Source organism: Lacerta agilis, chromosome 16, assembly GCF_009819535.1.
Source record: "Lacerta agilis isolate rLacAgi1 chromosome 16, rLacAgi1.pri, whole genome shotgun sequence".
NCBI lineage: Eukaryota > Metazoa > Chordata > Lepidosauria > Squamata > Lacertidae > Lacerta > Lacerta agilis.
In genome coordinates this window covers 16,897,984-16,923,408 of record NC_046327.1, presented here as the reverse complement: position 1 = coordinate 16,923,408, position 25,425 = coordinate 16,897,984, and the positions used below count along the sequence as shown (strand labels likewise).

The window sequence follows — 25,425 nt, the reverse complement described above, 5'->3', positions numbered from 1 at the left end:
GGGTAGTGGCTGGTGGGTATGGAAAGAAAACTTTGGAAGTCTTCTCTGGTTCAGATTTTAAATCTGTGTTTGATAAGGATTCTGGTGCTTTATTTATTTAGTGAGAGTTACATACTGCTTAATCAACGAAAGCATGGCTTTGGGATTCATGTAGAAAGGCAAGGAGAATGCAGGTGAAGATCTGAGAATTGCTTTTCCTCATGTTTGACACACTGTAGGGGGAAATGTTATACAGTACAGAAAAGATTTCTCATTACCTGTTTTCATGCTTTGGAGTCAACATGGGTTGACCCTCTCAAAAGGTTTGCTGTCTTGTAAAATATTGTATGTGTCCATATTATTTCTCATTGTAAATGAAATACACTTTTTCTAAGATTTTTCAGCAGGCGGAGAGTGGTGATCTGGATATTTGCTGAGAAATCCACAAAGCTGCTTCATGTGCACACACATGCACCAAAACAGTGACATGTAAAACCAGCAAGTCTATACACCATACATGTAAAGCACATGACACTCTCCCCACGGAACCCTAGGAAGTATAGTTTGTTAAGGCAGCTGGGAACTGTCACTCTGTGAAGGGTAAATGACAGTTTTCAGGATTCTTGTGAGGGGGAGGGGAAGTAATGTGCTTTAAATGCATGGTGTGCATTCATTTCAAACCTCTCTGATGGTGCAAACTCTCTGCTCTTTGAGTTTGGAATAAACTTAAAGCTTTTTCTTGGCAATAATTGTGACGAGAACACCCCTCTTCCTCCCCACCCCCCACAAAAGGATAGCTGATCTGTTACAGCTTTAATAAGGCGATTGCTCTCCTTTGACTTAAAAGAGCCATGATCCTTGCTTACTGTTTTTATAGCTTTAAACCACGGTCGCTGCCTTTTGAATTAAAAAATGAGCAACTTGACTTCCCTACCTCCCCCCCGGCCCCCAAATCACTGGGTTCTCACGAGCTGCGCCTCTGCGTCCACCCACCCGGGTTTCCCTCTCGCTCCCCTGCTCCTTTCCCAACCCGTCCGCCATAGGAGAGATGCAAAGGTCACCACGCAACCGAAGGGTATAGGGAAATGATATTCCTATGAATAACGACAGGAACAGGAAAAGGAGTGCAAGGCGCTTTCCCCAAGGTCACGCAGGTATTATATCAGAGGAGATTAAAGAAGCAACAACAACAACAGCAATAACAGCCGTTGTTGTCCCAAGCCGGCGCGCTGCTAAATACTTCGCTCCACTCTTCCCACCCCGGGGGGGGGGAGGAAAAAGCAAAAATCAGGAGGTGCGTCAAGCGAAACAGAAGAAGAGAGCAAGCAATGAAGACATGCCGGAAGTGAGCCGGGCACGTTTAGCGAGCGGGACACCCCCGCCGCGCGCGCGCGCCGTCTGCCCGCTCTTCCTAACGTTCCATTGCGGCGCTTATACAGCCCTTCCCCGTTGCCCGCAGTAAGCGCTTTTGTTGTGCCTCTTCGCAATTCGGCTCGGCTCTCCCCCGCATCCCCGGGGCGGAGAGTTCCGAGGCTGTTTCTAGGTCGCGGGGGCTGCTGCCTGGTTGGTTGGTTTGGTTGGCTGGCAAAGGCGGCCGCCTGCTGTTGTGTTGCTGCTGCTTCTCCTCCTCCCTCCTCCCTCCCTCCCTCCCTCCGTCCGCTCGCGCCAAGCCCCGCCCCCAGGAGCGCCGCGCGATGCTGCCGCCGGGATGCGGGAGGAGGAGGAGGGATGTTGAGGAGCTAAGGAGCCGCCTCAGCGAAAGGATCCTCCGGGGCGCCGCTGCGGACAACCGGGCGGCCGGGCGAGCACTCGGGGCGGCGGCGGCGGCAGGCGGCAGGCGGCGGCGGAAGAGCCAGCAGCTCAGCCACCCCGCTTCTCTCCCTCTCCCTCCTCCGCCCTTTCCCCGCCGCCTTGCCGCCGCTCCCCCTGCCGCCGCCGTCGCCCTGGGGCCGGGCGGGCGGCCGGGGAATCGCGGCGCTTGGATGCCGGGAGCCCGCGGCAGAGACCCAGCCCCGAGCCCGCCATGGGCTGCTGCGGGAGCGCCGCCTCTCAGGTGAGTCAGGAGGGGAGGCGAAGGCAGGAAACCCCCCCCCCCGGTCCTCCTTAACAGCACCCCTGTCTCCGGTATCAAGAGCAAATAGAAGCTTCTCTGCCTTTTATTTTATTTTATTCTAGGTTCTTAGTCTTGCCCTGCCCGCGCTTCTCTTCCATCCCCTTCCCATTTGCGTCAATTCTTCACCCCCCCCTTTTTCCCAGTTTACACCTTGGCATGTTTATATTTATCTTGATTTCTTTTTTTTTCTTTTTATACCCTCACCCCCCTCATTTCTCCTCCTTTTCTTCCTGGAGATTCTGGAGTAGGTTGGCATGAACTTATGCAACAGAAATGGAATAGGATTTTGTTTTTGGTTGTTTTTTTTTTAGGGGGGGTGTTGGGAGAAGCCTCCTAACCCCCATCATCTTCTGTCACCCACGCCTGCTCGGGAAGGGCTCTCCGGTTGCAACCTCGGTGTGTCATAATATAGCAGTTGGATTGTCTCTGCCGCTGCTGCCACTGCTGCCACCCTCCAGTCACGACCAATCTGACCCTGGCATTGATTTATAAATAAGATCGGTTTCGAGGGTGCCCGAAGCAAAGGAGGGCGAAACGGACAGCGTGCGTTAAGGAGAAGGGAACAGAATCAAAAGCAGTGTTGCAAATGCATCCCCCCTGCAGCTGGTTGTTTTCAAGTGTTTCTTTACCAACTGGTAGGAGGAATGAGCATAAGCAATTCCTCCCCCGCTCAAATCGCTAAACGGATGCCCGTCTCACCTCTTGTTTTTGCTGCCTTGGTATCTCTGCAGTTCTCCGCTGCCTTTAGTTGAGTCCATATGAACTTTGGTTGACCCATTGCTTGGCGGATCTGCATACGTGGACCCTTTGGATTGTGGTGTGGTGTTTCTTAGGAGCATAGGAAGCTGCCTTATGCACTGAGTCAGACCATTGGTTCATCTGGCAGAGAATTGTCTACACTGACTGGCAGTGGCTTTGCCAGAGTTCCCAGTCCTACTTGAAGATGCAAGGGATTGAATCAGGAGCCTTCTGCATGCAAGGCAGAAGCTCTGCCACTGAGCTGGATCCCTTCCCCTTTGCCCTGTGGGAACCCTGTTGTTGAAATGTCTCTTTCCAAGTCACCTCTTAGGGAAAATTTCATAAGCAGCCTTCCTAAGTGTTAGCCTTCTTGCTAAACTGTACACAGCCTTGTTGCACACTGCCAGATACACTCAGAGATCATTTTCTCCCATCCTATCCCATCCCATCTGCTTACTTTAATATCCATAAGAAGAGCGCTTCTGGATCAGGCCAAAGGCCCATCTAGTCCAGCATCCTGTTCTCACAGGGACCAGTGAGTGCAATCATGTGCTTCTCGCTTGTGATCCCAAGCAGCTGCCATTCGGAGGCAACAGCAGAGTCAGAACATAGCTATTGTGGCTGGTAGCCACTAACAGCCGCATCCTCTGTAAGAGTGTTTCCTTTGCCTCACTCTGCAGCAGTGCCTGTATATTTTGAAATACTCCACATTGCTGTATCCTTGCCATTTTTTATCTTTCTTCACCTACTTCATGCCCCCCACCCCAGTCCCATCCCATCGATATACCACTTGTGCTTGCTTTAACAACCCCCATTGCTTATCCATCCTTCATGAGAAGGTATGCCTGCATCTTGCTGTTTATTTCATCTAGATCCTACCCTTCTTCCAAGTGTTATCCTGTTTTAGCCTTGCAATCTTTTGAGGTAGGCTCCACTGAACTACAGTATAACGAATTGTCCAAAGCCAAGCAGAATTCCCCACATCCAGGTACAGCCCTCCAACCACTATACCATATTCCTTTAACCCAACAGGACTTTTGTTGTCTACCTTTATTGGCACTCTATGAGGGAGGCACTCAAGACCTCTTCACATGGACTAATTATCGCTTACGTTTTAAGACATTTTGATTTTTCTACATGGAACCAGGGTGGTAAAAGGGTGGATTAGTTCCACAGCATGTTCAAAACTGGTGCTAGTAATTGTGAGGATAGCATTGTGAGGGCAGCATTAGAGAGGTGCCAGTAACTTTTCCAGGTGGAATATTCATAAGGATAACAGATGAACTTGTAGATAACGTTCTCCGTTCTTGAAGAATGGGTGTGAAGTCTTCATTGTCTAATGATAGGCAAGGCTAATTTGTTACAGTTCTGTTAAGATTATTTTCTGTCTTTTTGTGCCTGTATGAATAAGAGGCAATTTGTCAGTGTATTGTATTCTATCTCTCCCACTATCCTTACTCATCTATTCCTTCTGTAGAATGCCATCTTTCTCTAGGCCCTCTGGAGAGAGACTTCAGTAGCCAATGACGAAACTGATAGGAATACTGTATAATGGCAGCATCTTTGTGAATAAGTATGGGAACTTAGGTCTGCTGTTGGAATATACATAGCTGTCAAGTCCCCCCCCCCCCTTTTGCAGGAAATTCCCTTATTCCAGCGTCATTTCCCATTGCAAAAATAGGGAAAGTTGACAGCTATGGCCATTTCCCAATGCAAAAAAAGGAAGGTTGACAGCTCTGGAATATATACTACATACATAATGTACCTGTTACAATGCACAGCACCCAACTTGTGATAAAGCAGCATTATGATGACTATCATTTTCTGATCCCTGCACTGATCCATTTGATACATATTTAGTCATGCATTTTTTATGTTCAGAAAAGTTATTGAGGTTTGAACCCAAGTGGTTTGGGTTTTTTCTTTTTTCAGTCCAAGTAACATGCATAGAGGGGCTTCCGGTTTTCTGCCCATTCTCTTTTCCTTATCTTAGCTTTAGCCAATTTTTATTTGCCATGGTTATATTGTTGTCCTGTTAGACAACAGTAAATAACTCCACTCACTACTCCAATTTGCTGCTTTAAAACCTGCAAGTTGTTGACTGCTGAACAAATTGGAACTAGCCTGTTCTCAGCTTGCTATCATCTTAACCATCATTAGTCTTGGAGGCTGGTATCCAAAACCTTCTTATCCCCTTCCCTTAATGGTTCCCTTCCTTCTCATAATGTCAGTGAGCATATTTTTGCCTTCTCTTGTACCATGTAGTATGATTCACTTCTCTGAACCTTCTAAAACTCTCTGCTTGGTTGGCATCCATTATGCAGTGTGTCTGCTCTGTGATTATGAGACCGCGTGCCCCTGTGATTTGGATTGATCAGCAGATGGCCCTGCATTGTGACAGCAGGCACTGGATCACTCAGTGGCTTTTTGGTTCCATTCAGCTCCATAATTCCATATTTTTGAATCAACAGTGTTGAAAAACAAACATGTATTAGTTGAGTAAGTTTGAACAAATTAACTTTCCTGATAGTGGCTTAATATTAGCAACAGTTTGTTCCTTGCTTCTTATTATTACATGTTCTTTACATGGTATACACAGTTTTTCAACATTTTGGGTTTTCTGTCTGGCTTTTCTCCTCAGGTTGAATCCACTGTGTGCCTCATGGCCTGCTTGTATCTGTCTCTTCTATCAAATTGCTAAATTACCCCCTTTTCTAATTTTGACCATTACAATATTCTTGTGCATTTTGCCTCTACTGCTTTGTGGAAGTAGTATTTCCCATTATGCTTGTTTGCTCTGCTCTGCTCATAACCTTGTTATTCAAGTCTTTCTTCTGGTCTCAAAGGCTCTTCCTTTTCTTTATGCTCTTTTCCTTTGCCTTACCATAATAGTAGTTAAAAGCAACAACCTACACTCAAATTTATTTCCTTACTCTGAATTTATTGATCTTTGCTCAACTACCCTTTAAAAACATAAACTATAGTTGAATTTAATCTGCTGTAGGAGAAGGCAAGAAACCTATATTTGCTTACCCATCTAATTTTCCTTATCCTTTCATATAAAGCTTTTTCTGCTGTACTTTGTTCTGCTTTGTTATCCTTGCAGTACAAGTAAAAAAATTTTTTTTTGGCTTTCTTAAGATATAAGAACATACCTGGTTTTTCCAGCTGCCTTAGATCATAAAATGCATGTTTGCTAATGTTTTTCAGGCAGCTTAATTTGGGAACCCTCTTCCATGGATCCAAACCACTGATTTGCTCCACTAGCAAGGGTTTGAATGTGGTGGAAGGAGGCAGGGAGCTATCACGCTCAGAAGTCAGCATAATCTCCCGAAATGGGGCAGTTTGGGTGTGAGGAAGGGGTAGAACCTGGCCGGCCAACAATCTGGTGGGTCCTAGGCCAGGCCAGCTACTTATCTGATCCGGATCTCTCTTCTGTGCCATTCTGGAGCTGGTTCCTCTCCCTCACCTTCCATCCTTGGCTGCATGAGCAGCAGATCTCCACATTGGTGGTGGCTCCAGGGCGCCATTCAGACCCCCATTCCCCAGGCAGGGATTGGGATTGTTCCCTTAATCTTTTCCATTGAAATTCTTGTATGAAATCTCCATTTTGCTCAAGTTTGCTCGCTGTCATCCTGACCTTTTTTCTGGTCTGCAAGGCACTTTCTACAAGGAGTTAGTCATGTCATCCAGCCTTGTAGGATCCTTTTTCTGTAATTTCTTTCCAAACAGGCATCCCTGTTGCAGCAAAGTATTGCGCAACCTTAAAGACCCAATAAATATTTTATGGCATAAGCTTTGTTGGGCAAGAGCCCACTTCATCAGATGCATTAAGTGATGATACACTGAGTTACAGGTATATAAGTGCATGGCGTTGTCACCTTTTGTGGTGGTGGTCATTCTGTGACTCTATGAAAACAGTTGTTGATAACAGACATCCTGTGGCAATTCTGCAGCAGACCCAGATGCCAACTCTACTCCTAGGTCTACTCTGCCAACTTTAGTACAGGACTTAAAAATGTCACCCACAATATCAGGGGTTCATTCCCCTGCTCACCTTCCAAAGAGCTTCCAGCAATGCTTTGCACATTCTACATAGCACAAACAGGCCACAAATGGGTACAGATCTGGGGTGACAGTATTATAAAAACTAGCAGAAGGACATTTCATACTCCCAGGATACTTTGTAAATGACCTTAAAATGGCTACACTTGAAAAAATAGGAACTTCAAAGGGAGGCTGCACTGTGGAAGTGCTGAATTACAGTATGGCAAGAAGTCCAGGGCTGTCAGCTGAGGAACTGAATGGAGACAAAGGATTTTTATAATATATGTTAAGTGTCCAAGATGTATCAATAACTCTTCGTGAATTATCACAGTTAATTATCCTAGCCTGGGAGAAAAGCAGGGTATAAATACATTTTAAAAATAAGTAAAAATAAATAAATAATATAATTATGTGTACTTTTCTGCATTTTGTTTTTCTCTGACCTCTTTTTATAATCTTTCCTGCAAACTATACATATATATTCTGGTAACTTATGATACATTGCAATGTACTACATGAAAAGCTTATGCTTTATTATAAATACATTAAATCTTTGAGGTGCTGCAAGATGCTTTGTTTATTAGTCTTGCGCTTTTTAGCTGCTGCTCTTTTTTTTAAAAAGCACCTTGCTTGATAGGTTCCTTCCAGTGATAGAAACTCAGATATATAAGCTAGGCTCCAAGTGACTCCTTAAACCAGGGTTACAGTCGCCAAAATGGAATGCCTGGTTGAGATTTTTGGGCCAGGCAGCTCGAAAGCCGTATTTTTCAATATGACTTTTTGCTTCCTGACATTCGTTCTGATTGTGCAGATAAAATATAACGGATAGAATTCTGCAGGATGTGTTCCTTATATGTGAAAACAGTCAAGATTCAAGGATCCCCAGGCATGTACCTCCAGATGGTGGAGACGTCAGGCACCATCCTGGCACCCAGGCATCTTCACTTGGTCGCAAGTGGCTGATAGCCAGGTGCAAAATGGGCCTGGCAAATTTCAAATGCTGCTTCCTTCGGAAGTTTTAAATATTATTTTCTTCTCCTTACTGATGATTTTCCAGTCATGCCTAGCGATATGGCTTTTTATTTTATAATGCAATCTTTCCGCCAGTGGTCTCATTGAATGTGAAATTCACTTCTCCAGTAAATATGGTGTTCTACCACTGTACCTACCCTTAGAGCTTCTTCCAAAATGCTTCTGGACTTTCCCTTCGCAACACCACTTCATTGCCTCATCTGTTCTATTTTTCATTTGTTTAGCTTCTGCAGTCTCTGGACAGGATCACAGGGCTTAGGAGTGTGTTTGAAGGAAGAACTCACAGGTCTAGTTGTGGTTGGAATTGTACTTCTGTGCACACATTTGCTGTGAAGGCTTCATACTGTGAATATCAAGGCTGTTCCAAGCAACTCTGCCCTTAGAGAACTACAGTGGTACCTCTGGTTACGTACTTAATTCGTTCTGGAGGTCCGTTCTTAACCTGAAACTGTTCTTAACCTGAAGCACCACTTTAGCTAATGGGACCTACCACTGCCACTGCGCCGCCAGAGCACGATTTCTGTTCTTATCCTGAAGCAAAGTTCTTAACCTGAAGTGTTATTTCTGGGTTAGCGGAGTATGTATCCTGAAGCGTATGTAACCAGAAGCATATGTAACCCGAGGTACCACTGTATAGGGTGGGTGCTTGATTTATTTTGACTGACCAAGGGACTGAGATTTTTTTCATCCAGAGCTCAGTTTAAGATTTTGACTGGGAAAAATGGCGTAGAAATGTGGAACTAGTGGTATACCTATAATTTGTCAGCGTCTAAACAGTATAGCAGGTGTTAATCTAAAATTTGAACAAATTATTTATCTACTATAAAAAGAGAATCTAGGTATATCTACATAGATATTGAATTGGTATTCTGTTCCAGCATGTTAAAAGGCCATTTACACTTGGACTAAACTTCTTAGAGCTTCAATGCCTGAGCTGTGTGGTGGAGTTGGTTGATAAGAACTAATGCATTCCTCTCACCCCACCCCCAAGCTGTGTTCCTGGGAATCCTGGAGTTCTTCAGCTTTCCCGAAAGTTAGCTTGCCTGCCTCTACAGATCTTCCCCTGCAATACATAGCAGCAGGGAATTATTGGGCATGTCTCTGCGTGTTTAGGACAGTGGTGAGGCTCATCAGGCCTGGCTGATGTCCCAAATAAACTGGAAATATGCTTTAGAATGCATGTCTGAATTCTCTGCAACCCACAGGGATTTGTAGCCGGACGAATAGAGATTAAAAGGGTTCTTCCCTGAGGGTATAAAGCTTGAAAATCGTGGATCTGTTGTTTGACTCTTATAACGAAAGTTGGAATATCTCAAACCTTTCTTGATGGGAAATGAAGACAAAATACGAACATGTGCAGGCAGTACAACTTTATGTAGTGTACACGAGTCTTCTGCCCTAGATGGTAACAACTAAAATGTGAATCTTAGGGCTAAATAAGGGTGTAGCAAGCGGGGGAAGGGGGGCCGTGGTCCCTGGTGCACAATTTTGAGGGGGCGCAAACCAGGCACCCCCATGCAGGGATCCATGTTCTCCCCCTCTTGCCGGTGGAGGGTGTCTAGTCCTTCAGTGAAAAAGACAGTATGGAGAGAGCAAAACCTTCTCCCTTCTCCCTGTTCCTCTTATCTGTGCTCCACTGCTTTAAATATCTTTCTCCTAGTTTCGCTCATACTGGAAATGTGGCAGCAGGGTGGGAGGAAAGTGCTTTTTAAGTAACCCAGCACAGCATGGTAGGGCAGGGGGCATGTTTTACTTTCCTCCCCCAGCATGTTCCTTACTTCATATGTGAATAGGCCAGACAACTAGATGGCTGCCCCATCACATCTAGCTTAGCTCCAAAACTCTCTGCCTTCTTTGTAATGAAACAGTTGTGGCAATAGAAGATAATCGAAGAAGATGTTAATGGCTTAAAGTAGTCCGACAGTTTTTCTTAAGACTGTTAGCACCATGCCAATTACGATGGCTTCAGGGCACTATCTCTGTCCACAGTATGGTACCTTCTGCTGATCAACTTCCCTGATGGATATAAATGCCAAAGCAACCAGCCGAACCTCTTTCATGTGGTCTGTTCAGGGTGGAGTGTTGAACTTTGAAATTAATTCTCCAACCATCTATTTAATTCTTGAATTAATGTGTGAGCCTTCATAGGATACATAATACACCTTTTAGGAGAAAATTCTCCGAGGGGAAATAGGTAATTGGGTGTCATGCAAGGGGAAATTACCTGTCTTTGGTTTTATCTGATTAAGATGTCCTGAAGGTGAAACTGACTGTGAGAGCTTTGCAAATCTCCCTTTTAGTAAGTAAAAATATTAGACATGTGCACCCAAGTGCAAAAAACAACGGGAAGATTGCAACTCTTGGGGTTCTTATTGATAAACAGTAATATTAAAATCAGTTATGAGGCGTTGAAGAATGCCATGTAGTTGAGCTATAAAATGCGACTGTAAAATATAAGTTACGGGGTTCTTGGAATGCTTAAGAAAATGGACTTACAGTAAACAAATAATGAAATCTTTCATTATTATGCTGCTGGCAACTGGTTCTGTGAATTAATGCTATTATCATGTGTAAACTGACCCCATAAATGTTGGGGAGTACCTGGAATATGAAGTGGTTCAATTTTCCTAGCAAGTTTTACAAATATTTTGAATGGCTGATGGGGTCCACATCAACCTCATTGGTTGGGGTGGTTAAATAGGCAAGACAGTATACATTTCCCCATTTGTGAAATGACCAAAGTTTCTGCTCCAAGGACTGGCCAAAGCACAAAATTATCTTATTAAATTAGAAAGCTGGGCTGCTAAAACAACGATCAATCAGGATAAATTGAATGTGCATATGTTTAATTCTTCACTTGCAACAATCACAGAGGTATATCTAAAGAAACTGTGAGATGGAAATGTTTGAAGGAACATCATACAGCTCATACCAATAGCACCTTAGAGTCCAACTAAGTTTGTTATTGGTATGAGCTTTCGTGTGCATGCACACTTCTCATTAATAAGTAGGATCGAAAAGTTATTGAGTGAATAACACAATAGGCTAATCAGTTTTAGATTGCATTAATGTAGAAGCAACTGGTCTAAGATTTAGGATACACTATTCCTGATTTATATAGCACTGATTCCAAAACTTCACTGGATCAAATGTAAGCATCTTACTTTGTTCTCAAAACTCTAGAAAGATTCGACACTTTAAACATATTCCAGGAAAAAGACAGAACAATGGCAGAGAAAGCTGAAGGAACTAAGTATGTTTAACTGAGAGTAGACGAGATAATAGCTTGACAGTTCTTAGGTATTGAAAAAAGTGTGTCAGGAGTTTGCACTATCCAATGATGACAGCAAGAATTGTTCTTCAGGACAGCTTTGTCCTGTCTATCTTGAGTTGTAAGCATTTTGGTCAGCATTAAATAAATAGTATAGTATTCTGCAGCACTATACACATATTCCCCCTCAACCTCCCCTTGAATTGCGAAACATTATTTGTCAGATATTATTGTCACTGCTACTTGAATACTAACAAACTGTAACCTGATAGATTAGGGGGTTAAAAAAAGAATAGAGGGAATCAATGGGACTTTAATCCATAGCTCCACAGTCACTCTGAGAGCCGTTTCAGAATAGTTCATCAAGGGAGGAATGCTTTTAGTTTTCAGCTGTGATGTTTGTGTCCTGGGTATATTGGGTGTCAGGGGAGGGGCAGTACCTCTGGTGGGGGACACGGTATGCTCCTTCTGGAGTAGTTTGTCCCCCTTTCGTCCCCACGCTTAACTCAGCCCTCACCTGTGGCTCCTAGCATGCAACAGCCACCACACCCTGGGAATGGCAGGCCAGCTAAACCAGAACAAAATAAAAAATAAAAAAATTCCTTCCAGTAGCACCTTAGAGACCAACTAAGTTTGTTCTTGGTATGAGCTTTCGTGTGCATGCACACTTCTTCACTTCTTTTCACGTGCATGGACACGAAAGCTCATACCAAGAACAAACTTAGTTGGTCTCGTAAGATGCTGCTGGAAGGATTTTTTTATTTTGTTTTGACTATGGCAGACCAGCACAGCTATCTACCTGTAACTGCAGTTAAACCAGGTGAGGGTAGCTGATGGGTGCTAAACCCTTGGTGAATTAGGGACTCCACCTGCATATGAAGACCAGCTGAAGCGGATTGAGCAGACGAGACCAATAGTGGGTCCAATGGTCAAGAAGGCAGTTTCTGCACATGCTGTAGAGGGAAGAGAGGGGCAGATGGGGCTCGTCAACTTGGGAAGGTAGCTCATCTAGGAGAAGGAAAGCGCTAACCCTAAATTTTGCTGCCTTGTGGGATATCTTTGGGAGAAGAAAAGGCTATGGCTAACTCCTACACAAATCCAGAGTGGAGTTCCTAATCAGTTGGATGGTGTCTTGTACGTTTCCTTCCAGCAACTCGTGCAGCCAAGTGGGTGCCAAATGTATTACTCTGCTTTCTTGTGGACCACATTAGCGAGGCCGAGAGGGGGGGTCTTGTCATCTTGGCAGCCCAGGACCTCCATACACACTGCAAAGGCCTGCACCCTGGGGAGGTCACTTGGTGCTGCCAACACATCGGTTTCACTTCACTCCCAGAGGCACACTCCATTGTCTCTCGATACAGGCAGATGCCAACATGTCAACATCATTTAGGCTGCAATCAGCCCTTCAGTTTTTGAAATATTAAGCTATTAATACAGGCTTTCAATTGATTGATTGATTAATTAATTAATTAATTTCTATATCTACTTATCTGTGACTAAGCCCCATTGAACTCAAGTGGAACTTATTTTTTAGTAACCATGTATAAGCTTGCATGGCTAGTCCCTTATTGCAGATTAGATAGCCTCTTAGAGTTGGAAGGGACCCAATGGTCATCTAGTCCAACCCCCTGCAATGCAGGAATCTCAGCTAAAGCATCCATGACAGATGGCCATCCAACCTCTGCTTAAAAACCTCCAGGAAGGAGAATCCACAACTTTTCAAGGGAGACTATTCCACTGTCAAACAGCTCTTACTGTCAGAAAGTTTTTCCATATGTCTAGTCGGAAACTCATTTCCTGCAATTTGAAGCCATTCAAGTTCGAGTCCTACCTTCCAGAGCAGGAGTAAACAAGCTTGTTCTATCCTCCATGTGACAGCCCTTCAGATATTTGAAGGTGGCTATCATATCTCCTTTCACTCCTCTTGAGCCATTTATAGTGGTCATGTTATGACCATAAAGCCGCAGTCACTTGAAACAGAAAATACAAGAACTACATGTATTATTTTAGTCGAAGTTCCATGTAATGTCTAAAACTGTCACCATGACAGACTTCACACTACCAGTCTCAGGTAGCAGAAATAACAAAATGTTCCCTGAATTAAAAGTTCATCAGCCTGCTTCTAAAATTGTCAGGTTTTATTCAGCATTCTCTTCCCATTGACAAATCAGTTCAAAGACTCTGCTAAAATATTACTTTGAAAGGAGCCTGCATTTGATGGCAAGATCATTACTTCTTTTGCAGTAAAGAATGGGATCACGAGGTCTCACAAAAATTATGGTGGTTTGTCTCCTGAAATTTTAGCCTTAAAAATCATAAAAGGGTAAGAAAAGTCTCCAGATTGATAAAGGACTCATTCAATCTGAGGAAGGGGTGGGGTGGGGGACAGATGGACATCATTTGGTCAGGAATTTTTTTTAAACCCTGACCCTGAGGGTGAAATTGCAGATTTTCTCCGTGTACTGTTGAACTGAAATGTCACTAACGTGTGGATGTTATTATTAAGTAACTTATTTAACAATACAGTGGTACCTCTGGTTACATACACTTCAGGTTAAGAACTCCACTAACCCAGAAATAACGCTTCAGGGTAAGAACGGGAGGCCCTGTTACCTGAAGTGGTGCTTCAGGTTAAGAACGGGCCTCCGGAACGAATTAAATTCTTAACCTGAGGTACCACTGTATTCCTACAGCCTTTTCAAGTTGATTTGATGGAGGTTTGCTACAGCCCGGGAATCCTGCTGATCCTTTCCTCCTAACCTCTCCTGTATCCTTGTGCATTTTTCATGACCCAAAGGTTCAAAATATACAGAACCTTGGTATGCTACCGCCATATTTATCGATCTGTAAGAGCAACTTAGTATCTTTTCATTTTTAAAAAATTGATAATGATGATGCAGCGTCCACAGTTCGTAGTTGGCCTCAGTAGCCAAATGAGAAATTGTGTTTTTCAGATCCCTTCTCTTGCTAGCTTTTTTGTGGGGCTGAGGTGCTTCAGGCAGCCAGGAATCCTGCCAGCTTTTTTACATGGGAAAGGGAGGAGTGGAGCTTGCCCACATGACTGTTGTTCAGCTGAGGCATGCTCAAAAGCATTCTGATAGAATTATAGGTCTGAGGGTCCAACCTGCTACAGTGCAGGAATAGGCGGGGATTGAACCTGCAACCTTGGCATGATCAGCACCACGCTCTAACCAACTGAGCTATCGAAGCTGATAAGGAGAAGGGATACTAAGCCTCTTTGTGGAATTGAGTCAATCCTTATGTGAGCAGATGTGTACACTGATTATTCCTCAGTTCTTGAACTGAATGGGGGAAGCTTATCTGCACTTGGGCTTGCCAATCTGAAGGTTGGCGGTTTGAATCCCCACGGCGGAGTAAGCTCCCGTTACTCTGTCCCAGCTCCTGCCAAACTAGCAGTTTGAAAGCATGCCAGTGCAAGCAGATAAATAGGTATCACTGCGGCGGGAAGGGAAACTGTGTTTCTGTGCGCTCTGGTTTCAGTCACGGTGTTCTGTTGCGCCAGAAGCGGTTTAGTCATGCTGACCACACGACCCAGAAAGCTGTCTGTGGACAAACGCCGGCTCCCTTGGCCTGAAAGCTAGATGAGCGCCGCAACCCCATAGTCACCTTTGACTGGACTTACGGCAACCATCCAGGGGTCCTTTACCCTTACCTTTACACTTGGGTCATGCTCAGAGCTCTCTTGGATCCAGTTTCTACTTCCTTGCTTGCAAATAAAGGAGATCATTTTGAATTATCATTAGGGAGACATCTGTGCCTGAATGAATGAAAATTACTTAATACTGGTTTAATTTTTCAGGCTAGAGCTCTTTTACACTGATATAACTGCCCTTCCATCTCTCCCCTGCCCCGCTCTAATTTCTTAAAGTCACAGTGCAGAAGTATGCTGTTACTGTTTCTTCAAGGTTACCCAAACTGCACATTTCCATGCTTTGAGGATGGCTTAAGTGCCGTTTCCTTCCAAATTGATAAAGACAGTCATAATTTGTCATGCCTGCAATTGGATGCACTAACCTGGTGAGAACATGATAATGTGATTGACTCAGCTGAAGGGCTGACAAGCAGGTGGTATATCGAGGCACAGGGTGAGCATGACAGTAACGGATGGAAATAGGCAACTCGATTGTAAACACGCTCCCCCAGTCTCATTATCACCATTAATAATACATCCCTTAAGTGCAAGGTCATACTCTCGAAATTCCACTTAAATGATGCCAAGCATTTCCAAAAGTAGTGTGCAGAGCACGGGAACTCTCAGATGTATAGGTGTAGTGCTCTGTAGTAATAATGTGTGTTGAAGAAAAACAACACAGCTTTTTAGTTGCACTCCTTTTAATGCTTTGAAATATTGGAGGTTGCTTATCATCTCTGCATGGCATGAATTACATGACAACACAAAGCATGCACAACTTTTCAGGTTCGTCACCTAATGATTCCTTGTACCTCTGAAGCACTGCCTCGGGATAGTACTTATCTTGTTAATTTCAGCTAAAACTCATAAAGAATGAACATTTCTTTGATCAGCAGCGGAGTGATCTAAACAGCTGAAAGTTCCCGAGGTATTTCCCCCATCTTCTTCTTCCTTGAGATAACATTTAGAGAAAAACACCCTGGCGTGATTTGCATCGCCCATCAAAGAGCAAGACTGTCCTTGATGGAACATACTGGATATTTTACAGCACGCCCCAGAGTTCAGTGAATTTAGGAAGCAACTGCATGCTTCCTTCTGTGTGTCCCAACAAATAGCCATTTATTAAGTTGCTGAGTTTTCTGTGTTAGAAGGAAGTGTGGAGTCATTGGAGAACCATAAAAAATAAACCCTTAAAAAAAAAAATAGTGGGATGTTGCTGTGAGCCAAGGGAGAAGGCAGCCTTCTTGAAGTTCACAAGTTTGTTTGTTTTTTTAATGACTACTTGAAGAGTCCCATACTGGAGTGAAGCGATAAAGACCAAAGTTCTAAAAGGCACGCAGAAGGCTGTGTTACATGCCACTGTTCAAATTGCAGGCAGCATGCCACGTACGTAATGTGAGTCTTGCATAAACCCATTGTACGTGGCAGTTGCAGTATGAATGCGCAGTTGCCAGTTCCCTTTCCCTCAGAATGAAATTTGGCATGTGAGGGCTCAAACTAGAGAAGAGGGGTGAGGGTGCCCCCAACTATTCCACCTTCCCTTGTAGCGTGGGATGATCGGATGGGATCTTCCAAGTGTGTCTGCCTAAAAGTGCTTGGAAGCCCCTCTTCAATAGGACATTCTGCAATAACAGAATTCCTCATTGCACAGAGACTTTTACATGCTTTCCCCTGAATGTGCTAAGGAGCCCCTTTCAGAGCTCCTCACTCAGAGGGGGAAGTTCAGGGGCGTTTGGGCAGCTGAGACAAACCACAAAATGCTTCCTGCTTCTTCTGGCCAAGGAAGAAGGGGTGGGGAAGAATAAAGATCTGCATCAGGAACAAGGATGGGAGGAGACCAGTGGCTCCTCCTATTTGCCAAGAGGCCATTGTAGAGGCGGCATTGGGGGGACGCTGCTGAAGAGGCCGTCCCGCAAGGAGCACACCACAGCTATTGTGGTGGCGGCAGCAGAAGGCAATGCTTTCCTTGGCAGCTGGATTTGATGCCCCTGTGGATTCCACTGCCTGAGGTGGTCACCTCACCTTGTCTCATGAGTGGGCTGGCCTTGTTCAGGGGTGGAGAAGGCACACCTAGTACTGTATGCACACACCCCTCCTCAGTTTGAGCCTCATGTACTGAGAAGGCTCATCTCCAGGGCATTTTGTGTTACTGTTCTTGGATCTCTGCTTATTATGCCTTCATTTTGTGTCTATCAGTGTTTGAGTCATACAGCCTTTCTACTGTTATCTACCGGTAATCTCCTACCTGATACTTTTTGCATTTCTGCGCTTTAGCTCCAGTATTAGGTTTCTAAAAGGCAGTACAGTGGTACCCCAGGTTACATACACTTTAGGTTACATACGCTTCAGGTTGCAGACTCCGCTAACCCAGAAATAGTACCTTGGGTTAAGAACTTTGCTTCAGGATGAGAACAGAAATCGCGTGGCGTGGCAGCAGCGGGAGGCCCCATTAGCTAAAGTGGTGCTTCAGGTTAAGAACAGTTTCAGGTTAAGAACGGACCTCCAGAACGAATTAAGTTCTTAACCCGAGGTACCACTGTATGAGTGCAGCTTTCTGGTCTAGTTGTTATAACTTTTGTGCTTTTGTATTATACATTCTGAAGCACCGGTCTTTTTTTTCTTTTTTACTGGAACATGTTTCTGAAGATTGCTTGGGACCGTGAGGAAAGGTTCAGTGTATAAAGTGTCTGTCTTTTGTAGTAATGTTTCCCACGGGACAGCAGAACTTTGGGAGCCCTGGGTGTGGAAATCTTAGTTTGCCTTGTCAGAGTCTTCTTTCCAGTGCATTTGGTTTTGTTCCAATCCATTCTGTGTTACTGAAAAGGCTAATTCATTGGGGAATTATTGCAGTCAGTTGCATAGTAATTGGTGGATTCTTGAACAGCTAGAGAGTACTATTAGAATATAAGGGAAATTTTCACTCTTTCAAATGAAGGGGAGGTCGGTCTACAAATGTATTAATATACACACATATTGTTAGCTTCTTGCTCACTTATGCTCATTGTTTGAAGAATCCAAGGTTAATTCCTGAAGAAAATGATACCCCCCTAGAAACTACCCTACCACAATACTTGTGTTATATTTAAACTTTGACAGCCCCCCTTATTTATCATCTAAATGTTAAAGGGACCCCTGACCATTAAGTCCAGTTGCAGATGACTCTGGGGTTGCAGCGCTCATCTCGCTTTACTGGCCGAGGGAGCTGGTGTACAGCTTCCGGGTCATGTGGCCAGCATGACTAAGTCGCTTCTGGTGAACCAGAGCAGCGCACGGAAACGCCGTTTACCTTCCCACTGGAGCGGTACCTATTTATCTACTTGCACTTTGATGTGCTTTCGAACTGCTAGGTTGGCAGGAGCAGGGACTGAGCAACAGGAGCTCACCCCTGACCTTCTGATCGGCAAGCCCTAGGCTCTGTGGTTTAACCCACAGCGCCACCCGTGTCCCTCATCTAAATGGTACTTGGTGTTAAAAGTTGTTTATATTCTGGTTTTCCCCCTCTTCCTATGCGTGTCCCACTAATTCTTCTGATTTCCACACTGACTTCTGTTCTTCATGCATATTTGGGACACAATTCTTGAGTCTTTGCAGGGAGGGGGAAACATTAGCAGCATCTTTGGCTACAGTAATGGTTATCCAAAATCCTATCTCTGTTCCTTACTATGCAGTTTCAGTAATTTTACTGCTAGTCTATTTTTTTCACCTGTCGTATCTACATTTTGGGGCCAATAAGTCTTTTGCTTTTGATGATGATGAGAATGATTCTCACCTTGTATAACTTGAGAACAAGCAACTTTTAAAGTGATGGTTTAAGGACTTTGCCCTGTATGCTCTCCTCCTGACTTGCCCCAGGTGTTTATCAGAGGAAAACAAATAAAAGGAAAACTAAAAATATATTGGCATGCTTTGTGCTATATATTCCAGTGTGCAGAATAACTGTGAGAGCAAGCATCTGTGCTGAGAACCATGTTGCTATTTTCCTTTTCCTTTCCTTTTGCATAAGAACCATTCCTGTTTCGGATACATTTCATGAGAACAAAGACAAGTAATCCTCCTGTAAATCCAGTGGCTAAAATGCAGTTCACACTGCTCTTAAAACTCAGGAGAATGGGGAATACATCAGTCACAAGAGTGTGTCTGGAATAAAGAAATGTGTCTGCCTGTGTAGCTGGTGTATGATCTTGGCATTCAGTAGAGAAAGGTAGAGATTAAGAACCCACTAGGCAGAGTTTCAGTTTCGCACTTCATTCATATTTTATTTTAAATACTTCTATCTCGTATAATTACGGAAGTTCTCAAAGTGGCTTACAACATTTAGCAATGATAAAAATAGAAATTTGTGTCTCTCACGGGGCAGGGATTCCTCACCTGGGCTGCCGGTTATGACTTTTACAGCTGTTGGCAACAGATGCAAGAGTCACAAGGGGAAATGTGTTTTCAAGCCTCCCCTGGCCCAGTTTCCTAATGTTTCATGCGCTGCTCTGCTTCTGAACCTCTGGGCCATATCAAGCAGCAGACAGAAGCGTCATCATAATTGGATGGCGCTTCCACACCCGGACTGCTGCTGCTGTCTCTCGTTGTTCCCCCAGCATGTTTTTGCCACCTTGATAGCAATGTTCAGTGTATCCAATGGGCTATTGCAGTCACCTGTCTTTCCTCCAGACACCACAGGTGCTCACAAGCAATTTCAGTGACCACCTGTATTTCCCTGCTCTTGCATGGCTGTATTAAAAAAAAGTATCAGTGGGAATGAGATGAATGATTCTGCAGCAACTTTCTCCAGCTTGGTGCCCTTCAGAAATTTTGGGCTACAAATCTTACCATCCTTGAACAATTGGCCATGCTGACTGGGACACACACAAAAAAAAGGTTTAAAAGCTTTATTTTTCTAGACCTTTTCATTGTAAAATCATAAATTAACATCGCTTACGGTGCTACTACCAATTTTAAAATGTATATATATCAATTGGCATTTTATCTGGCAACTTCGCTTCTTCATCAGTTGCCATAGACACGGTCTCTATATTGGAATCGTTTACATATTGTTTTTGTTCATCTACTTCCCTAGTTACTGTATTGCCTGAGCCAGACTACAGAAAGCTTTGTCTGTTTTGAAAAACTAGAGGATCGATTGGTGGTGTTTAGCTTCTTTTCTTTTCGTTTCCTTTGTTTAGCCCACTTATGTTTCTGACTGTTTATAGCTAGATATGGCAGCCAAAAGACATGCCTAATAATGGAAACTGATAGAATCCAACTGAATTATAACCTATCTTTACCATATATTGCATCTACGCCTTTGGCCTTCCCCCATTTTGCTGCTGCTACTCCCTTGCTCTTTTCAATTTTTGGTGAATTTTGGCCAGCTAACAGTGGCAAGCAGTTACATGACTAAACAGGACGGTACCATAGCATGGTTCTCTTTCACTGCAGTTAATGCTAAAGTCCTGTATATGCACACACTCTCAGTTCTAGCGATTGGCCTAGGTCCAATACCAACCACCTTCTATTGTCCAGGCCAACAAGCGTCTGTCTAGAATGCTGCTTGCTATGGTCTAATCATCATCATCATCATCATCATCATCATCAAGCATATTATACAATATAACCTCAGTTTTCCCCCTCATGGTAATGCACACCCTCCAGCATTTCTCCAATGAAAATAGAGATGTCCTATTTAACAACAACGACAACATTTTTACTATTTATACCCCACCCATCTGACTGGGTTGCCCCAACCACTCTGGACAGCTTCCAACATATTAAAATAATAATAAAACATTAAACATTTAAAAAAAAATCCTTCCCTTTACAGGGCTGCCTTCAGATAGCTTGGGGTCGCATAATTCCACACCCTCCAACATTTCTCCAATGAAAATGAGAGACCTGGACTGCTTCTGTAAATCTGGGACTGGAAAATAGGGACACTTTGAGGGGTCTGGGTAGTGGGTTTATCCCCCTGGATCTCCAGGCCATACCGAAATGTTCACCACACCCCATGCTTGGGTCCTGAATACTTTTGAAGGGAAACCGTTTCACTGTGGCAACTGGCAGGGCAAACTGTAGTGCTTATTCTGGTCTGTGCCGAGAGGAGAGGCTGAAATCACTTTGGGCAGCAGGCCAGGCTCGTCAGCTGCGGCTTTATGATGCTTCAGTAACGAAGGGGCAAAATGAACTGCTGCAGAGCGGGTAATGATAATACTTGGATTAAAACGATGTGTTGTTCATAAATGAAATATTAAAATTGCTGGAATGGGCATAATTTTAAGCTGGGAAGTATTTTTGTGTTTATTGCACACATGATTTCATTTCAGCCCTTTTGATGTCTCAGGGAGTAAAAGGAATAGTGGTTAAATAGCTTGGATTAGCAGGGTTATCTGCAGCTTTAATCATGCAGGTGCAGGGGTGTGTGTGTGTGTAGCAATAAGGCTTAATGTGACGCAACACTGAAAATCATGGGTGTGGATTTAATTCATCCATGTGACCTTTCAACCACCTGTTAGAACCACACCTACCGGTATTTCCTCCCCCCCCCTTTGAAAGTGAGCTGTTCTCAATGGACCAAGCAATGAAGCGGATTACACAGGGGCAACTGGGAGTGATCGCTTGGACTCCCATACCCCTTTCCAGCTTTTCCATTCACTGGCTTTAAAAAATCCTATTACATGATTGCATTTGCAGGTGGAATGCACAAGAGGATGGAAAGCCTTTGATTTTTTAAATTTTTTTTATTGTTGTTGCTTTCTTCCTTTGGAGGAATTGCCATATGAATTTCCAAACGCTCCTCTTTTTTTTAGTAGGAATGTTGCGAGACTTCTTCGCACATCAGTCAGTTTCCAGAGCGGTAGCTGTGCTCGTTGCAACTGGCCAGGCTGTGAATAAATGGACACAAACCTGACTTTGGAAATGGCAATAGAAACCAGTGGTAGTAGAACATTTTAGCCTGCTGCAATTGTTACTGACCGAACAAAAGGTGCATCAAAGGGAAACCCCATCAAGAAACTGCTGAATTGCAACTCGATTTCAATTATCTTTACTGGGACCCCAATAGAGACAATAGTTTCCTGTTGTGAAGGGTCACTGTGCTTCTTTTGCTTATGTTTAAGCTCAGCTTGAACTGTCACAGTTTTACATTTTCATTTCCATTTAACTTCAGCGATCACATTCCACACACCCGTTAACACTCATTTGGATATATTCCTACCAACCAAGCATTACACTTCATGCATATGATAAGTGGGTGCTAGCCTATGAGAGCTTATGTCCTGGTAAGGTGTCATAAGGTTCTTTCTTTTCAGAAAACTACCAAATGGCTTCAGATGCAGAGAATAGCAGTGAATGTACAGTGGCAATGCTCAACACAAAGAATAGTGCAGAAGACAGGTTCAGAAATGGCTAAAACCTAAATATTAAGCTTCTATAGTACTCGGAAGTACTGGGGAAGAGCGGAGGACAAGTACAAGTAGATCCAGAGCTGATGAAGCGGCTGGGCCAAAGCCGAAAGGACGCTCAGTTGCTGAGATGCCTGGAAGCGAAAGGAAAGTCCAATGCTGTAAAGAAAAGTATTGCATAGGAACCTGGAATGTAAGAACCATGAACCTTGGAAAGCTGGATGTGGTAAAATATGAGATGGCAAGAATAAACATTGACATCCTAGGCATCAGTGAACTAAAATGGACAGGAATGGGCGAATTCAGTTCGGATGACTATCATATCTACTACTGTGGGCAGGAATCCCGTAAAAACAGATCCTGAAGTTGAGGCTCCAGTACTTTGGCCACCTCATGAGAAGAGAAGACTCCCTAGAAAAGACCCTGATGTTGGGAAAGATGGAGGGCACAAGGAGAAGGGGACGACAGAGGATGAGATGGTTGGGCAGTGTTCTCGAAGCTACTAACATGAGTTTGGCCAAACTGCGAGAGGCAGTGAAGGATAGGCGTGCCTGGCGTGCTCTGGTCCATGGGGTCACGAAGAGTCGGACACGACTGAACGACTGAACAACAACAACAGTACTCGGATTATAAAAAGGTGGGGTTTTAGTGAGGACATGTTCATTGTTGTAGCTGCTTAGCTACGCCCATAGGAGCCAATTCATAGGGGTCGAGGTCCCTTCAGTCCTCCCAATAAAATATTTGAGAGGGCTGCCCCCCCCCAGTTGATGGGCATTGCCATTCAGATGGTGTGCATGCACTGAATGTTTTATTCAAGTTGGCACCCCTGGCTACAACCTTCTCCATGATACACCATTCCATCCCTTCTCCTGACTGGCTTTCCATCTCACCCGCACCTAATAGTCAGTTGCGCATGCCCACTGAGCACACTCTGTCCTTGTTAGGCTGTTTTGGGTTTTCCCACTTCCTTAGGGTTTGTTCCCCTAAATATTTTTTGGTACTTCCTGCAAACATGGGTGTTTTCGTTCCGCCCCCTGCCCCCCAAGCCTGCTGATACCTCCCCTCTGTGGCCGAGTAGTGCTGTTTGGACTGCATAAGCTATGGCACTCACTTCTGAACCAAGGAAATAGATGGAAGATGTGGGATGAGATGGTTGGCCAGTCTTAAATGCGATAGTGTTCCAAGAAGCCAGGAGCCTTGTGGACCACGTGCTTGTTCCCTATTGCCCGTACTATTGTGCCATAGTATGTGAAGAGAACTTCAGCATTTTAAGCTGGGCAGCAGACATTGCTAGCCAGAATCCTCCTGAATGTTCAAGGCGGGTGATGAAGAGCCAGCCCTGCTCTACTTCTGCCAGTTTTAGATCTCCTTGATCTCATTCGGTTTTGCCTGTTTGTTGCTTCCCTGTCTTACTACCTTCACCTGCTCTTTCGCTCTTGGTCTGCCAATTTATTACAAATTCTGCACCTGCCTGTTTCCTCTGCTCAGGCCACCTGAAGCCTTTCTGATTGCAGCACCACATCTTGTAACACACAGAAACATGTGGAATGGATCTGATCCCAGAGGCTGCACTTTACAAAGAACAGGTTTGACAAGTCCCTTCCTCTGCAGGGGGGCCTTACAATCTAAATCTAGACACAAGGGAAACAATAGAGGGCAGAATGGAGACGGGTAAACTGGAAAAAACCTACAATTATTTTATTTAAGCAGTTACAGAAGAACATTGGAGCTAGGGGATCACCTTGCAGAAAACAATGATGGAGTCAGGGCTTCTTTTTAGCCAGAACTCACTGGAACTCAGCTCTGACACCTCTCAGGTGTGCACCATTGCCATTATAAGAGAACAGGGGCAGAGCTCATGGTGAGTTCCAGCACCTCTTTTTCTAGAAAAAGAGAACTGGTGGAGCTGGTAATTGGGCAGGAGGGATCACGTGTACAGAATAAGGAGGAAAAAGATGAATCAAATAGCATTTGCTTTTTCAGAGTCATGCTTTTGAAAGAGTACAAACTGCTTTGCAAAATGCTGTGGCTTATTGCCCGGGGTACAGTCAGCAGAGCAGATCTAGCTGAAGTTCACTCGGCATAAATCTACTGTAATAGGCTACTGCTGGAGTTCACATTGAGGCCAGTTTTGTCAGGTGCATTGTATGATGAGTATATATTAAGAATTAGCATGCACTGGTTGGAGTAGGATTTGCATGTTTACTTCTTTCTCACAGACCTGGAGCTAGCAGGACTACCTCTTTCCTTAACACCGAGAGAGAAACTAGTCCTTCTGCTACACATCCCCTGGCGCTGTCAGCCACCACCACCATGACTGGGGAAGGAACTTGCCTTCTCCCTTCCTCGCCCCCATTCTGTCAGCACCTGCTGATCAGAGGATCTTGCACAAGCAGCGTCTGCTGATGTAGAAAAAGCGTTAGGGAAATATGTAGGGTAAGAAATGTCAGTTTTTAATAAAACCTCTTGACAACCTAACTATAATCTGCATGCACACTTTTCATTTGGCTCACGGCTAGCATGTGGTTCTCCAATTAGTAAAGGCTTTTAGTGTGTGTGTGGATGTATGTGCGCACGGCATGCATAGATAAATAGAAGACAGGTGGTCATGAAAACGAAAGCCTCTTAAGGAGCTTGTTAGCTAGCAGGTCTCTGGGCAGGAGGATAAAGTGCTTGTGATTAATTGAAACAGGTCTGGAGTTCGAATTCCAGCTCACCTATTGACTCTTTGCTAGTTGATCTGGATGTGCAAATTTCGAACATGCTTTTCATTTGGGATTCCTTTGAAGTGCTCCCCTTACTCATGTCCCCGAAGCATGTTTTAAGAAACAGTTTAGAACTTTGGTATGAGTATTGCTTACGAGGAAGCAAAGAGGAAACACTACATTTGAGTTGTCAGAAGAATTTAAAATACAGTTCAAACAAGATGGCTGGTTGGTGTGTCCTTTGCGTCTGGAGTGTGGTCGGTAACAAACTCAGTTTCTCCATTTGTAGCACAGTGATAATGATCACTTGCTTTGTGATGGTGGATGAAGTATTGCTACTTGTCTAGAGCCTGATACAGTTGACTATAAATTTAAATGAGCCTTAATGAAGAATTTCTAGCTACCAGAAACAGTAGCTTTGCACTCATTGAGCACCTGCCACAGATTCAGACAAAGTTTGAGTATGATCTTGTCTTCTTATACCTTCTCAGTTTCATTTT

The 25,425-nt window shown here is 44.1% G+C and overlaps 1 protein-coding gene across 2 annotated transcripts in view; it reads left to right on the top strand.

Moving 5' to 3' along the window:
* Positions 1–1,795: 1,795 nt before the first annotated feature.
* SLC44A1 (solute carrier family 44 member 1) overlaps positions 1,796–25,425 on the top strand; it is a 79,680-nt gene continuing 56,050 nt past the window's right edge. For both annotated transcript variants that reach the window (XM_033173914.1, XM_033173913.1), the window contains exon 1: positions 1,796–2,032. In XM_033173914.1, the coding sequence (XP_033029805.1) occupies positions 2,003–2,032 (30 nt within the window). In that variant the 5' untranslated portion in view covers positions 1,796–2,002. The remainder of the gene's footprint in view (positions 2,033–25,425) is intronic.